The following is a 14,358-nucleotide window of genomic DNA, read 5'->3' as shown; positions in this document are numbered from 1 at the left end:
TGCTGCATTGTGCTGTATGAAACTGTGGTTTGGCTTAGTGTGTTGTCCAAACCTGGGCTCATGGTTTAGCTCTCCCAGACAAACTGTAAGACACAGGACAAACCTTAGTTACAGCTCACTTTTGACTGGAAATATTGCACACAACATTAAGCCAAACCACAACTTAGCGCATTAAAGCAGCAAAATGACTGGGAAGGAGCAAAGCAGACACAATCTCATCTCACATTTCCTCATTTGGGCTAAGCTGTAGTTTAGTTTATTGTTATGTTGGAACCAGGTTGGTGCATGCAAGAACCCTTCAAGATTATTACTTTTAAACCCATTATGAATACTGTACATTCTATATTTAGAAATCAGCAGTGTTATCTTACCCAGAGAACATGATACCAGACAGAGGTGCCTCCAAAATCAATATGGAAATCTGTGTAGCTATCTTGAACTCCCATTAAGCAGTACTTCTGAACAAAAGGCTTAGGAAAGACTGAATCATCTGGCCAGTAGTTTTCAACCCAAGAAAGTTTTCTGGCGATTTCAGGGACTTCCACTAATTCAGACATCCTTAAAAGAAGAAACACATACAATAATAGATAAGAACACAGTGAATGAATTTTAGTGAAGGTACACAGATACAACCAGTGTCTACGACGTTTTTATCTGCACCAATTAAGTACAGTAGCTCTACAGAAGTCAAAAGTGGCGGTGGCGGTTCATATAACCAATTAATATTTAGCATATTCTCAGATGCTACCCTTAAAAGATCAAATGGTACTCATTCATTCCTTCAAACAAAGTTATTTTAGGGTAATTCCTGCTAAGTTTTAGACAAAGGTATCATAATCAAATTACTGTGACGCAGGTGGCGCTGTGGGTTAAAGCCTCAGCGCCTAGGGCTTGCCGATCGAAAGGTCGGCGGTTCGAATCCCTGCGGCGGGGTGCGCTCCCGCTGCTCGGTCCCAGCGCCTGCCAACCTAGCAGTTCGAAAGCACCTCCGGGTGCAAGTAGATAAATAGGGACCGCTTACCAGCGGGAAGGTAAACGGCGTTTCCGTGTGCGGCTCTGGCTCACCAGAGCAGCGATGTCACGCTGGCCACGTGACCCGGAAGTGTCTCCGGACAGTGCTGGCCCCTGGCCTCTTAAGTGAGATGGGCGCACAACCCCAGAGTCTGTCAAGACTGGCCCGTACGGGCAGGGGTACCTTTACCTTTACCTTTACTTTACATACCACATTAAACCACAAGATAAAACAAACTGTGGCTTAATGTGAATGAGTGCATGCTACTGTACACTGTTCAAAAGTTCCCAATACACTGCTACCATTGCACAGATTAAACAAGCCCAAATCTTACTTGTTGTGTCAACTAAACCCATTGCTCATTTCCTCCAAACTGCAGGTTTGGATGACACAAGAAGCCAGACTTGGGGTTGCTTCACCTGCAGCATAGCAGAAGCAGTAGGACCCTGGGGAATTTTAAGCAAGGTGGACCTTTATGCTGCTAGTTTACATTCAACCATAGTTGTAAAGTATGGTTGAATATGGACTTCCGGGTTGGCGCCTCCAGGCAATGGCGGAGTTCCTCTGATCGGGAGGAATTTGCTCCGTGGAAATCAGGGTCTGACCGCCACGGCGAAGGCGGAGACCCGCTGAAATCACAGGCGGGAGAAGCTTGGGATTCGGCTGGCACCTTTTGCGCCTCCCCTACTCGCAGGGAAACCCTGATTTGGGGATCCGGAGCGAAGTGGGGTGAGCGGCGTGGTGCTTTGAATCGACTGCTTCTTTCACGGAGTGAAGCCGCATTGCTGTTGCCGGAGAGCGCTGACTTTTTCCTGTGGACAATTTGACTCTAAACAACTACCCGTGAATAGAACGGAAAATTGGATCTTTAAATTCATTAATTTGGCACCGAAGCGGAAAGGTTTTAAACAGGAAGTCCGCCTTCCCCTTTTGTAAATAGATTGAAGCAAAGACGTTGCAAGTTAAAGCCTTGGAAAGTATCTTGTAAAGGATTAAATCTCATCGGTTAAAACTGTTAAAAAACCCCCTTGGAAGCAGGAGAAGAGGGGGGAAATTTTGGACTTAGGGAGCCTGCAGGAGAGAGTGAAAAATTAAATTACCACTGCTCTGAATCTGGAAAAGGGCTGCCAGCAGAAATAATGTTTTGGGAGAGTTCATTGACTGTGAACGGACAGCATGTTGACAGATGGCTAAATAAGAGAAATATATTGTTTCCATTGTCCTCTTCTGCGTTCAAAAAGGAGGAAAAGTAATTGAAAATTGAAACTAACTTTATATTTTAAAATGCGCATGAAAGGATAGATACAAGTGGAGACTGTTTCCCTCTAGAGGGAGCTTTTGAAACTGTTACAAGAGTGGGCTTTTTCCAGCTGCAAGATAAGAGCTGTGAGAATTAGAGATTGGCCTTGGACTTTAAGAATGTTGACAGAAGGAGCTTTAGTGACTGTTTTATGTAAGATAAGCTACTCGCTGGAACAGCTTCAGAAAAAGACGGATGTTATGAATTCCAAACTTGAGAACTTGGAACAAAAAGTGATAAATTTGGGACAAAAAGTGACCATTAATACAGAAACTGCTCAGGATTTGATACAGGAAACTACTTTGACAGGACAAACTGGGGAGAAGGAGAAAGTTGTGGATGTTGAATCGAAAGTGGAAGCCCCAGCCTTTCAGAGGCAAATCGAGGACTATAAATGGAGGCCTCTTATGAATGAATATAGAAAAAGTCAGAATTTGAAGATTGGAGCCCTGCCTGCACTGGAGAAGGAAGGTTGGATAGACTCTTTCGTGCAGGGATTTATTGACCTTTGGGTTCTGAATCTGGGTCAGGAGGTGATTGGAGTTGTGGGGGTCTTTGGATCTGGAGGAGTCTTGAAACATGATTTGAGATATTGTATGGACCTTGGTTCTAGCTGTGGAGAGTTGGCTGGCCTGTCGAGAGGAAATTGGGGCATGGCTGGGTTGGGGCCTCCCCGAGATTTGCTTTTCAGCATTTTCAGCATTAAAGAATATGAAGAAGAATTGCAGAAGGGACTTGGAAAAGATTTAAGAGCCTCGGACAGAAGATCTCCAGGTTGATGAACTATATGGAATGGACAGAAATGATTGGCAGAATCCCAGACCATGGAGAAGAGATGGTGGTAGACAATTGGGAAAGTCTAAAGTTTGTACACAGAAATATTGTAAAATTAATGAGTGTTTGAAAATTGTTGGAATGAAACTTTATGGTTTAAGCAGAAATGCTATAAGGAGTTAAGTATAAATAAGTATTTTTGTATTAATGGAAAATAAGGTTAAAAATATGTTAAGACATTCATAATGATAAAAATAGAGAAAGATGGAACAAGTAACAGAAGTGGAATACAAAAAGGGAGGTGAGAGGAAGTCGATGAAATAAGGGAATGAAAGATAGACTAATGAAATGAAATGCTATATGGTTTTTTTAAAATTGTTGTTGTTTTGTTTTGTTTAATTTAGTGTTCAGGTTGTGTTTTGTATTGTTCATTGTATTGTTTCTTCTTTTGTTCTTTTTTTTGTCTGTTGTAAGTTTGAAAAGTAATAAATATTATTTTTTAAAAAATGAATATGACATGAGAAGCAGGCCAATTATATTTATAGTGGTACCTCGGGTTAAGTACTTAATTCGTTCCGGAGGTCCGTACTTAACCTGAAACTGTTCTTAACCTGAAGCACCACTTTAGCTAATGGGGCCTTCTGCTGCTGCCACACCACTGGAACACGATTTCTGTTCTCATCCTGAAGCAAAGTTCTTAACCTGAAGCAATATTTATGTGTTAACAGTCTGTAACCTGAAGCGTATGTAACCTGAAGCATATGTAACCCGAGGTACCACTGTACTTTCATTTGCCAATCTCCATATTGCCAAATGCCAGCCTCCAAGACTGATTTTCCTACTTAATTAGAGCAAGCCTTTAAGAAGCCAGGGAATTATATTGTAATCCACTTCCTGATATAGGATTTCAAAACAAATGTGTAAAAACCATATACTCACTTTGTATCTGAAAATTCAAGGCTGATCACATTTAATACTTTTGGTCTGTCAGGATTTGTGAAATACTTAACATAATTATGGAGCTTCATTTTACTGTCTGCTTGTCTTGCCACATCAATAACATCTATCACTTTATCACCACCTGTAAAAAAGAAAACAAGGATCACCAATAAACATAACTGAAAGTCACATCTAGGGATTTTGGCAAAATATTGCTTTCTATAACATTTCTAGTGTTCTTAAAAAGGAGTAGTTAGTAATCTAAAAAATAAGCAACAATTAAGTTATATAGAACAAGACATATTTTATTATATTGTAATGCTCTCTTAAGGTAAAAGGAATAACTGTGAAGCACTGAGGAAATTCATAGAAACCTGAAGGTTATCCCTCACTACCCAACAAAGTGATCAGTCTTACCAGCAACCTAGAACTACAATTTCAGAGCTAGTGATAATGTAGATATCACACTTTTACTGTTGGAGTAATCTCACTAAATCTGATGTGTAGTCTAAATATAGAGGGTGTCATCTAATGCTGTCTGTGCATGAGCAGAATGGGCCTCAATACACAAGGGGGCTCTCATTTCCTATCTGAATCCCCCAAAATCTGCCCCTGACAATAGGGAACCCTTCTGGAAAAATTTGAAGGAAGCAAGACAGAAGCAAAGAGAAACCTGCTTGCACAACACTGGATCACACATTTAAAAGCTTTCATCTTTGAAATTGTAAAGTGTAGAGAACTCAGCTTAAACTAAATGTTCTCAAACCTTATCACAGTAAAGATGCAGGCAAAAAAATGTAATGTCTAAACTTCTAGGTGTGAATATTCATCCTTCCAAAAGGCTGCTTTCGCTTTTTTGATCTAATTTGAAGGGGCCCTAAAGCTACACACAAGTTGTCCACAAAGTTGCTTGCATTGCACTGACTAAGAGTTGACATGTTAGTATTCTGCATACCACATTCACAGAGCAGAGTGACAAAGGCTAAACTCCATTAGTGACTGCATACATCAGCTTAGGCAGCCCCACTTGGTTTTATTACCATTTTAATTACTGCACATGTTTTTACCCTGTTCTTCATAACAGACCATACCTACGTATCGTTCCACATCCAGAACAGAGAAAGTAGAGGGAGGAAGCCTGAGACCTAGGCCATCTAATTTAGGAACCATAATGGGAACATCAAACCCATGCTTCTCCAGGTATCTTTGTGTCAACTGGCTGCCATGCATTTTCAAAATGATGTCATCAGCACTACAAAAAACAACAATACTTTTTAACATTTGAAAACTAAATGACAGTAAAACCTGAGTATTTAATCACACCTAATCCAGAAGAGCAGCAAGTAATTTCAATGCAATTTCTGAAATTTAAGGCTTTCATTCTCCCTAACAGTTATAGCATATAGATACTTAAGCTGGGTGTTTATAGTAGCTTCATTTACTACTACCATTGTAAATCAGCACTGCAACAACTGAAGTCAATAGAATTCTTGCAGTACTGGTATCTCCAGTGTCAGCTGGAAATCTGAATTGTTGCTCTCTTAGTTTAGCTTTGTTTGCATTATGTTGGAGCTATTAATTTGTTTGTTATTTAATAGCCCTGTTTTTATGGATTTTGTAATTCTTGTATACTACTTCTTTGCATATTTTTATTACTTTATTTGATTGTTCCCCATTCTGGGTTTGAAAGCATTCAATGAAGGGCAGGTTATAAATACTGAGTCCCTTCAGAGAAAAGGGTAGGATATAAATAAATGTAATAATAATAATTTTAATTATAAATACTTCAAATTGTATGAATAATAGCAATAGTAATTAATATCACCATCACCATTAGATGTCTTAGCCAAAAAGACATTCAGCTGCCCATTATTTTTAGTGTGTTAAAGTTTATGGCTTGAAGACAAAACTGTTGTTTGAAGGAGCTAGAAAAAATGACAAGACTTTCTGCACCTGCTCTTATATATGTTCTAATGCAACTTATCTTACCTTGGGAAGGAGCGAGCACGTAGCTGTTTAACAAATGTTCTTGTTCCAGCTTGCACTGGCTTGGAACCATCATCAAATTCTGTATAGTCATGTCTGTGCCAGTTCCTTCTCTTCTTCACTAGATAGTAAGGATTAAAACATTAGCTTCTAAAATTAATTGCAACTACCACATTTGTACCTGGCCCTTTCCTCAAGACATTTAAGAGAACTATCCAGTTTTCTCTTTTAAAAATCCCATGAGGAAAGATATGCTTAAACATGCATGGTTGGGTCCAAGGTCACATATGCACATCATACAACTGAAGTACTTGCTTTCTCCAAAAGCTACAGTTCTCAGCACTCTTAACAAGTTACAGTTCACAAGATCCTTTAGGGGAAGCCGTGTGCTTTAAATAGTGTGGATTAACCCTAGAGAAGCTTCACAACTAATCAAAGATTTGACCCCAGGTCTCCAAGTCCAAGTATCACATCACCAAACTGGATCTCAGACAGTTTCTGACAAGCTGCCTGCTATTAATTAGAGAATAAATCATCCTCTGCCCTGAATTGAAGAAAAAAAAAAAAACATTTATAAATGAGCTGGGTGATGGCATCATTAAAGAAACTAATATAAAGTCTAGACTACATTTACACTCAGAACTGAAGCATCAGAACTCATTTGCATGAAAAATCTATTACGAGCCAAATATTACAATTCATAACATTTTCTTAAAGTTACAGCTGGATAATAGTTCCAGGCTTCATAAACCATAGTTTAATAATAACAGGAACAAACATTGGGCAGAGTATTCCCTCCCCCTCTTGCTGCATCATTTCTGGCTTATGACTCCTAGCTTATATTTCTGGTCTGTAAACTGCCATAAAGCCATGGTTGAGACAGAAGAGAAACTCTGGCTTAATACAAGCAAGAAATAAAGTACTGAAGGGAGCAGTGCTAGAAGAGAGGTGCTCAGCTCCAGGGTTTGTTCTCTATTTCAGAAAAAACATGCTTGGAACCAGGCCATACTGTACTCTCAAAAGGGAGAACCAAAGTAGCCCTTGCACTACAACTCTCATCATTCCTGGAGCTGATGGGAGCTGTAGTCCAACAACATCTGGAGAGCACCACATTGGCTACTCCTGCTCTACAAGCATTTATAACAATTTGCAGTCCCTTCTTTACTCTAGGATCTCAGCATGGTTTATATGGGGTTCACAATTTTCCATCTGGGGCAAGCTTCTTATTTAAATTCTCTCTCACATTAAAAAGGTATACTGATTTAATTATTTTAGGTGGTGGATATATCCGTAAAAGAAAGATGTTGATTAAAATCCCTAAATTTAGAATTTATATCATTTCCCTAGCCATTCTTAATTCAAGCATTACATTCAGGGGACAGAATTCACTAAACCAGCTCTGTCAGTGGAAGACCTATGCAAGGGCTTCCACTTGCTTAAAAGAGTTTTCCCTCCTCTTCCACCTGCACCCCCCAAAATTGGTTCAAGTGGAAGGTCAGAAGAACCCTCAGAATAGCACATTGTGGGAGGAGAAGAGGGTTGTTCTATTTGGTAAGGTGAAATGCATGCACAGGTGGAACGATTGGAAGAGTGCAACACTGAATTCCACCTAATATCTTATTCCTATCTTTCACCTTCCAACTGTCAACCATGACAGCACACTTCAAGCATTCAAAAATAATGTGTGAAGCATGCTACAGGCACGCCACTCCAGCCCAACCTTTCCATGTTGTGTAGGAAGGTCTGAAAGGTATTGGGGGGGGGGGTTTCCAACCATGCCTAGATGAACATGCTTCAAAGCATGTATTATTTTGAACATCTGAAAGAGTTTACTACTAATTGTATTTATGAAATCTTGTGTCCACTGAAGCTACTGTTCTTTATGGGTTTTTTAAAATAAAAAATAAATTTAATTCTCCACACTGAGCCGCTGACAGAGTATTAGTAATTTCATCTAGGCATTCTGAACTCATTAAGCTTTCATTGTTTCAAAACCAATGGATTGTATTACTCCAACTAATCAAAGGAGCAGAAGGGCATTACTACAATATATGCTTGACTGTCATCCATCTCTCTCAACACAACTGCAAGTTGCAGTTTACTACTCAGAAGTAGTATGATATCTGAAACTTAAGTTGGAAAACATGTCACGCAGAACTGAAGCATACACCACAAGTGAAACTGCACAGTAATCAAACAGTTTGTGTCCTACTTCATGATAAAAAGGGTTTCAATGGGCCTGGCAACAAAGTTTATGCTTTGCCTGGATCACAGTCTAGAGAAGGTTCAGTGCACACAGGATGGCCGATACACAGAAACCACTTTCAACGGCTCTTTTAAAAAACAAAAAACAAAAACTGGCTTCATACTCCAAACCATTTTATGTGACAGCTCATCACAAAGACTTGGTACATTTTCTGTATAGCAAATATTAAGAGCCTGGATTATACACGAAAACAGCTTGCTGTAGCAAGGCAGCTGCCATAGGCAACCACTTAAAGGAGACTTCCATGTGGCAGTCGTTTCGTGTGTGCCTTGGGTGTGCATATTTCTGTGTGGAATGATGCATATCATTCTTTCCATGTGTACACACCTGTTTCTTCAAGCTCAGTGACCACTTTGGAAAGCAGCCAATGTTATCTGACAGTTATTAAGGTGGGCAGCTGCACTACAAAAGACACAAGACAAAGCCTCTGATGTAACTGAACTTCTCTATAGAACAAATTGGTATGTGAATTAACAGGCTAGTATTACTTGCCAGTAGTTATAAATTGCATTTTTTTAAAAAGGTAAAGATTACTGTAGTCAAAGTTTTCAATATTTATTCTAACAAATATTAGGCTAGCTTCAATAAGAGAAATAAAAACAAAACATTAATTCAACAGTATCACACATATGAAAAGATTAAAACAAGAAATCTATTAGAGTCCAGTGTACCTTTGCAATAACTTTCAGAAAGGCAAACATCTCATTTATCCGTAAGTTCAAGGTGGTATAATATATTATAAGCAATTACCCTAAAATTATTTATTAGCCCGAGCTATGAATTTTATACTACACCTTCTAAAGGACACTTAAGAAAACACATTTTCAAACAGATAAACATTGTAACCTACCCTGAGAAGCAATGTTGAACATTGCTTAATGTTTAATGGGGGTTCAAATAATATTCAGGAATAAATCATAGATAAAAGTCGATGAAGCATTAATTTCAGTTTGTTCCTAAGCTTCATCTTCCAACTGTTAACCTCTCAAAGGGAATTATTTGAGGCTTAAACTGGGGACGGGTCCTAGGCACACCCACCCGACTCCTCAACTTTCCCAGATTGAGAAGGAAGGCCAGAAGGTAACTTAAGCACATCTGCCTGTCTTAGAAGCTTCCCTGCAGCTTTCGAAATGCAATTCCTCAATGATATTTGAAAGTGGCTAACAGATTCTTTTGCTTTACCATTAGTGACAAAAACTAAATTGAGATTCTTAGGATACTACACAACTACAGCTTTTTGGGCAGATCAAGATACGTGAAATCAGGATGATCTATTTATTCAGGATGGATCTATTTCTTATTACAATACAATCACAAAGCAGGCTAAGACTTTCAGTCCTGAACAGAGTGTTTCACCCTGTACCTTCGTCAGGTACAATCAGATTGGCCTGGCAATCACCCTCTAACACAGTGCCATAGAAAGTCCAGTGATCTGCTGATTGGTCTGCTTGGCCTTCTTGCATGGTAAAGGAATCCTCTGTTCTTTGTTGGGTGTGACTGTTTCCTACCAACCACAACAGGTCCTATATGTGCATGCCAGAGAGCACCAAATCTTAACAGCCATCTGCTAAATGGCTCTAGCATTCTGGAGCCTATTTCAGGGCCTTGAAAGGGACACCAAGCTCACCAGGAAGATTTGGAACAACAGGCCAAGAGGCTGGGAGCTTAACTGATACTCCAATCAAGATTCAGCAAGGAATAACATAGTTAACTTCATACTGGAAATGATGGCATTCTGAGGGCTACTGATCAGACACATTTTACAGAACAAAAGCAAAAAACCACCAAACCTTTAGGAAATTCTGAAATGGATAGCCTTGCTAAGATCTAGTACGTAAAACTCTCCTGAATGAAAGCTCGCCATTTAGAGCTATAGCTCATTCTGAACAAACAGTAAAGAAAACATGATATAGTACTGCACATTTTAAGAGTGCACTTGGCATTCTAGAACCAGATGATGAAAGGGTTTCACTGTGTGAGCTATTGCTGGAGACAGTAAACTCATTATTTGTTTAGAATAAGAATGTATTATATGTAATCTGTGAACATCAGACTAAAAAGATGCTTCTTCTGTTTCTATAGAAACACATGCTGAGTTGGTAGAGCACAAGACTTCGTCCCAGTGTTGCGGGTTCGAACCCCCCTTGGGCAAAAAAATCCTGCATTTCAGGGGGTTGAACCCAAGTGGTTCCTTCCAACTCCATGATTCTATGATCTATGATGCATGTTTCCAAGTCAAGAAACCAGCTTTGCCAACACAGGAGATCAGGAGGACCCCACATGCTCACATACTCCTCCACTTCCCTTTCATGTTCAGAGCTGACCATGATGCAGCATTATGTCAACTTTCACAAACTGCAGGTAACTCAAATCACAGTTTGCAAAATTCTTAATCATAGTTGCAAACCACAGTTTGGAGCTAAAAGGTATAAGAATACTGGTGCGTATGGAATGCTGCACCATGGCTAACCCATATAATGCAGTTTATTTGCACAGGTCAGGCTGCTATGCCAGCAGTCTTTTCTCAGTAAAGCAAATATGGCCACTGTCACACCTCCCTTCATTATATCTGGAATGCAATTCATTCTACAATACCCTTGAAAAGCACTCATATTGCTCCCAATACAAAATGCAATCAGAATGGCTGAAAATTATTTTAAATTTTTTAGCATACAGTTGTACCTTGGTTGTCGAATAGAATCCGTTCTGGAAGTCCATTTGACTTCCAAAAATGTTCAACAACCAAGGCGCAGCTTCCGGTTGGCTGCAGGAGCTTCCTGAACTCAACTGGAAGCCCCAAAAGCAATGTCAGACGTTCGAGTTCCAAAGAATGTTCACAAACCGGAACACTCACTTCTGGGTTTGCTGTGTTTGGGAGCCAAAATGTTCGAGTTGCAAGGCATTTGAGATCCAAGGTGCGATGATATTACTCCAGTTTTGTTTAATCTGCGCTGGCTTTTGGTTTGCTTATATACAGTAGTTATATATAAGAGACCTAAATGATTTGCTACCAGGATTTCTGCAGTACCATCTCCACCCACACAAAACTGCACGTTATCTTACACATAGTTCCATGCCCTGTTGAGCTTCAGAAATATGGTTACATGGGACATGGGGAATAATCTTTTTGGCCATGGCACCTAAAGATGTGGAACTTCCTCCTTAGGGAACTCTCTCCTCAGTTGGCCTCCTCTTACGGTTTTTGGGCACTCTCTTTATTTCACCAGGTATTTGGCCTATTCTAAGCTTCTTTCTGCCATGTGTAATTAATGGCTTTGCTTTTATATCTGTGTTTTTCATACATGCAAGCCCCCAAAAGGGCCATTTTAAGAACTGAAAGGTGAGGTTTAAATTATTTTTAAAAAACAACAACAACATGCATCACTGCTTAAATCATTACTTACTCAAGGAGGGTCCATGAAGAACTGCACAATTGGGACAGTGGTACAGATCAATGTCAACAGCATGGTGCTCTTCTACTCTGACACAACTAAAAGAAGAAGAAGAAGAAAAAATCTTCAGGAACTCTTAAGTTGCGAGTGCACCTTTTAAGGAAAATTATCAGAAGTTACATATATAACCTTAGGACAAGTTACAAGTTCTTCTCATCACCAGCTGGGGTGCAAAAGTTCAAGGAAAGGAAACACCAAAAGTTGCTGCCTCAGCTGCACCAGTGGAGGCACCCTGTATCCTTTGTCTTGACTTCTCTGCTGCAGCCTTAAGGAATGGCTGCGGGCAAGTGACAGATGAAATCCAATTATGAAACAGAGCAAACCATGTTATTTTATGTGGTGCTGCATGTTATTGTTAGACTTTTGGCGGGGCTCAAGTCTGGTGGACAAGGTATACATCTACTAAATAAAGAACTTGAGCTTGTTCCCTCTTGAGCTTCCCAGAACCCAGTAAGCAAGGCAGAGAGTCAAAACCTTTTCTACCTTGCTTGTGGGGTAAGACCTGTCTCGCATGCTACCTCCAGAAGGTAAGGACTGTTTGGGGTGGGCTCAACTATATGCGGTTTTGTGAATACACACCATCCCCACAATGTAAAGGTACCCCTGACCGTTAGGTCCAGTCGCGGACAACTCTGGGGTTGCGTGCTCATCTTGCTCTATAGGCCGAGGGAGCCGGCGTTTGTTCACAGACAGCTTTTGGGTCATGTGGCCAGCATGACTAAGCCACTTCTGGCGAACCAGATGCAAATTGCAAGTGACCTGTATGCCTATAATTTAATTATATAGTCAGTAAACTGTAGAGAACTCGTAAATCTTTCACTTATCAAAGTGTAAGGGCATAAATTGAGAGGTAGGTGAATTATCATAAGGATTAGATAACAGAATCATTTGGCAAAGTTTTATTTGATAATATTGCAGAAAATGCAGCCCGTTATTCAACAAATCTGAACACCACCATTAAACAGGTATAATGTATTCCATAGCAAGCTGTTTTTCCATTAGATTGTAAAACTGCAAACAAACATTGCCTTTCTTTCTTCCTTAGCTCTTTATGTTTTTATGTTGACAGTAAGTATTACTAGAGGTCAAAGCAAGAGTACATTAAGCCAAGTTTTAAAACAGACGGAAAGAGAGAGAGAGAGAGAGAGAGAGAGAGAGAGAGAGAGAGAGTTAAAAAAAAGCTTCAGACTTCTGCTGTAACTAAGAAGGAAAAAGTGTGACTGGATACCTCCAATTAACTGAAGACATATCACACACTATTGGATAGTTTCCTTATGCTAATTGGCAATATTATCTTAACCAAATTAATTAAGCACATTAGTACTTCTCTCTGCCCACCCTCCCCAGTTTATCCTCCTTTAGATAAAGTATACTCTTCTCAAAGTGGAAGGCTAGCGCAAGATAGAAACCCTCCTCCCTGTACCAAATAGCACAGGCGACTGCCACAAACAGGCCTTGTGCCTGAAGAAAAGGAAATGGTAAAGTGCCTTCTTCCTGGCTTGGCAACAACAGAACACCAATTGACTAATCAGTTGGTGGCAATGAAAGGAAGGAATCATTACACTTGGAGAGGATTCCAAGTTCTTTTCAGCTTAGGAGGTGGTGTATGAAAATTACTAAATCTACTTCCCAATAAAAGCACAGAAGTGCTCTTACTACCTTTCGCCTGGAAACTCACTACTGCAGGAGTTACATCCTTTCTACTTTCTGCTGCAAACCACCACAAATGGGTTGATGTGATCATTTCACAAGGGCAGAAAGAATGAAATATAGTTAGCAACACTTATAAAACAACTAATGAGCACTTACTTTCTGTCTCTGTCAAAGGTATGGTATATACAATGGAACCTCGGGTTTTTGAACGTAATCCATTCCAGAAGACCATTCGGCTTCCTAAACATTTGAAAGCTGAAAGTGGAAGCCTCAATACAATAAGGGAAACTCAAAAAGGAAGCCGTGAGGCACATTCGGCTTCCGAAAATCGTTCGAAAACCGAAGCAGTTACTTCTGGGTTTTCAGCATTTGAAAGCCAAAACCTGCATCAACAGAGACATTCAACATCCGAGGTTCCACTGCAGTAACAAAAACCAGCAACATATGTTCACTTTCCTTTCTGCTTCTACTGCTTTTTTACACCTTCTTCCCTTATACAACCCTCTCTCTAACCCAACTACCAGCATATTTTTTACTGCCTTTTAGAGGAGGGGTGGGAAACCTGTGCATTATTTCACTCCAACTCCCATCAACCAAAGCCAGCATTACCAGAGGGCAGGGATGATGGAAGCTGTACTTCAGCATAATCTGGAGGACCACAGGTTCGCTGCCCCTGCTTTAGAGGTTCAGATTCCATGAGGAAAGAGGGTTAAGCCCCTGACAGTGGTGGAGAGAGCAAGGTGCTTCACCAGAAATACATATACATTCATTAATAAACTGAAGAATACAGTTCTGTATATAAATTAAGTGTTGTTAATTTAGGCCAGGAGCAGTCCCAATCTTTGATATATATTTTTTGTTCACAGAATGACATCCTTTCCCTTCCCCACTTTTCTACACAGCCTTAAAAGTGAATAAAACATGTAAAAAGAATGAAGTATATGAAGTGAGCTTAGCAACCTACTTGCAGTATGTC

At 39.9% G+C, this 14,358-nt stretch overlaps 1 protein-coding gene across 3 annotated transcripts in view; it reads right to left on the bottom strand.

The window, feature by feature from the left end:
• Nucleotides 1–14,358, bottom strand: part of KDM7A (lysine demethylase 7A) — a 50,742-nt gene that overhangs the window by 22,628 nt on the left and 13,756 nt on the right. For all 3 annotated transcript variants that reach the window (XM_079992343.1, XM_079992344.1, XM_079992342.1), the window contains exons 2-6: nucleotides 11,682–11,767; nucleotides 6,015–6,132; nucleotides 5,117–5,277; nucleotides 4,026–4,167; nucleotides 372–558 (exon numbers count right to left, since the gene is read on the bottom strand). In XM_079992343.1, the coding sequence (XP_079848469.1) occupies nucleotides 372–558; nucleotides 4,026–4,167; nucleotides 5,117–5,277; nucleotides 6,015–6,132; nucleotides 11,682–11,767 (694 nt within the window). The remainder of the gene's footprint in view (nucleotides 1–371; nucleotides 559–4,025; nucleotides 4,168–5,116; nucleotides 5,278–6,014; nucleotides 6,133–11,681; nucleotides 11,768–14,358) is intronic.

Source organism: Podarcis cretensis, assembly GCF_951804945.1.
Source record: "Podarcis cretensis genome assembly, chromosome: 10".
Lineage (NCBI taxonomy): Eukaryota > Metazoa > Chordata > Lepidosauria > Squamata > Lacertidae > Podarcis > Podarcis cretensis.
This window is presented reverse-complemented; position numbering and strand designations above follow the sequence as displayed.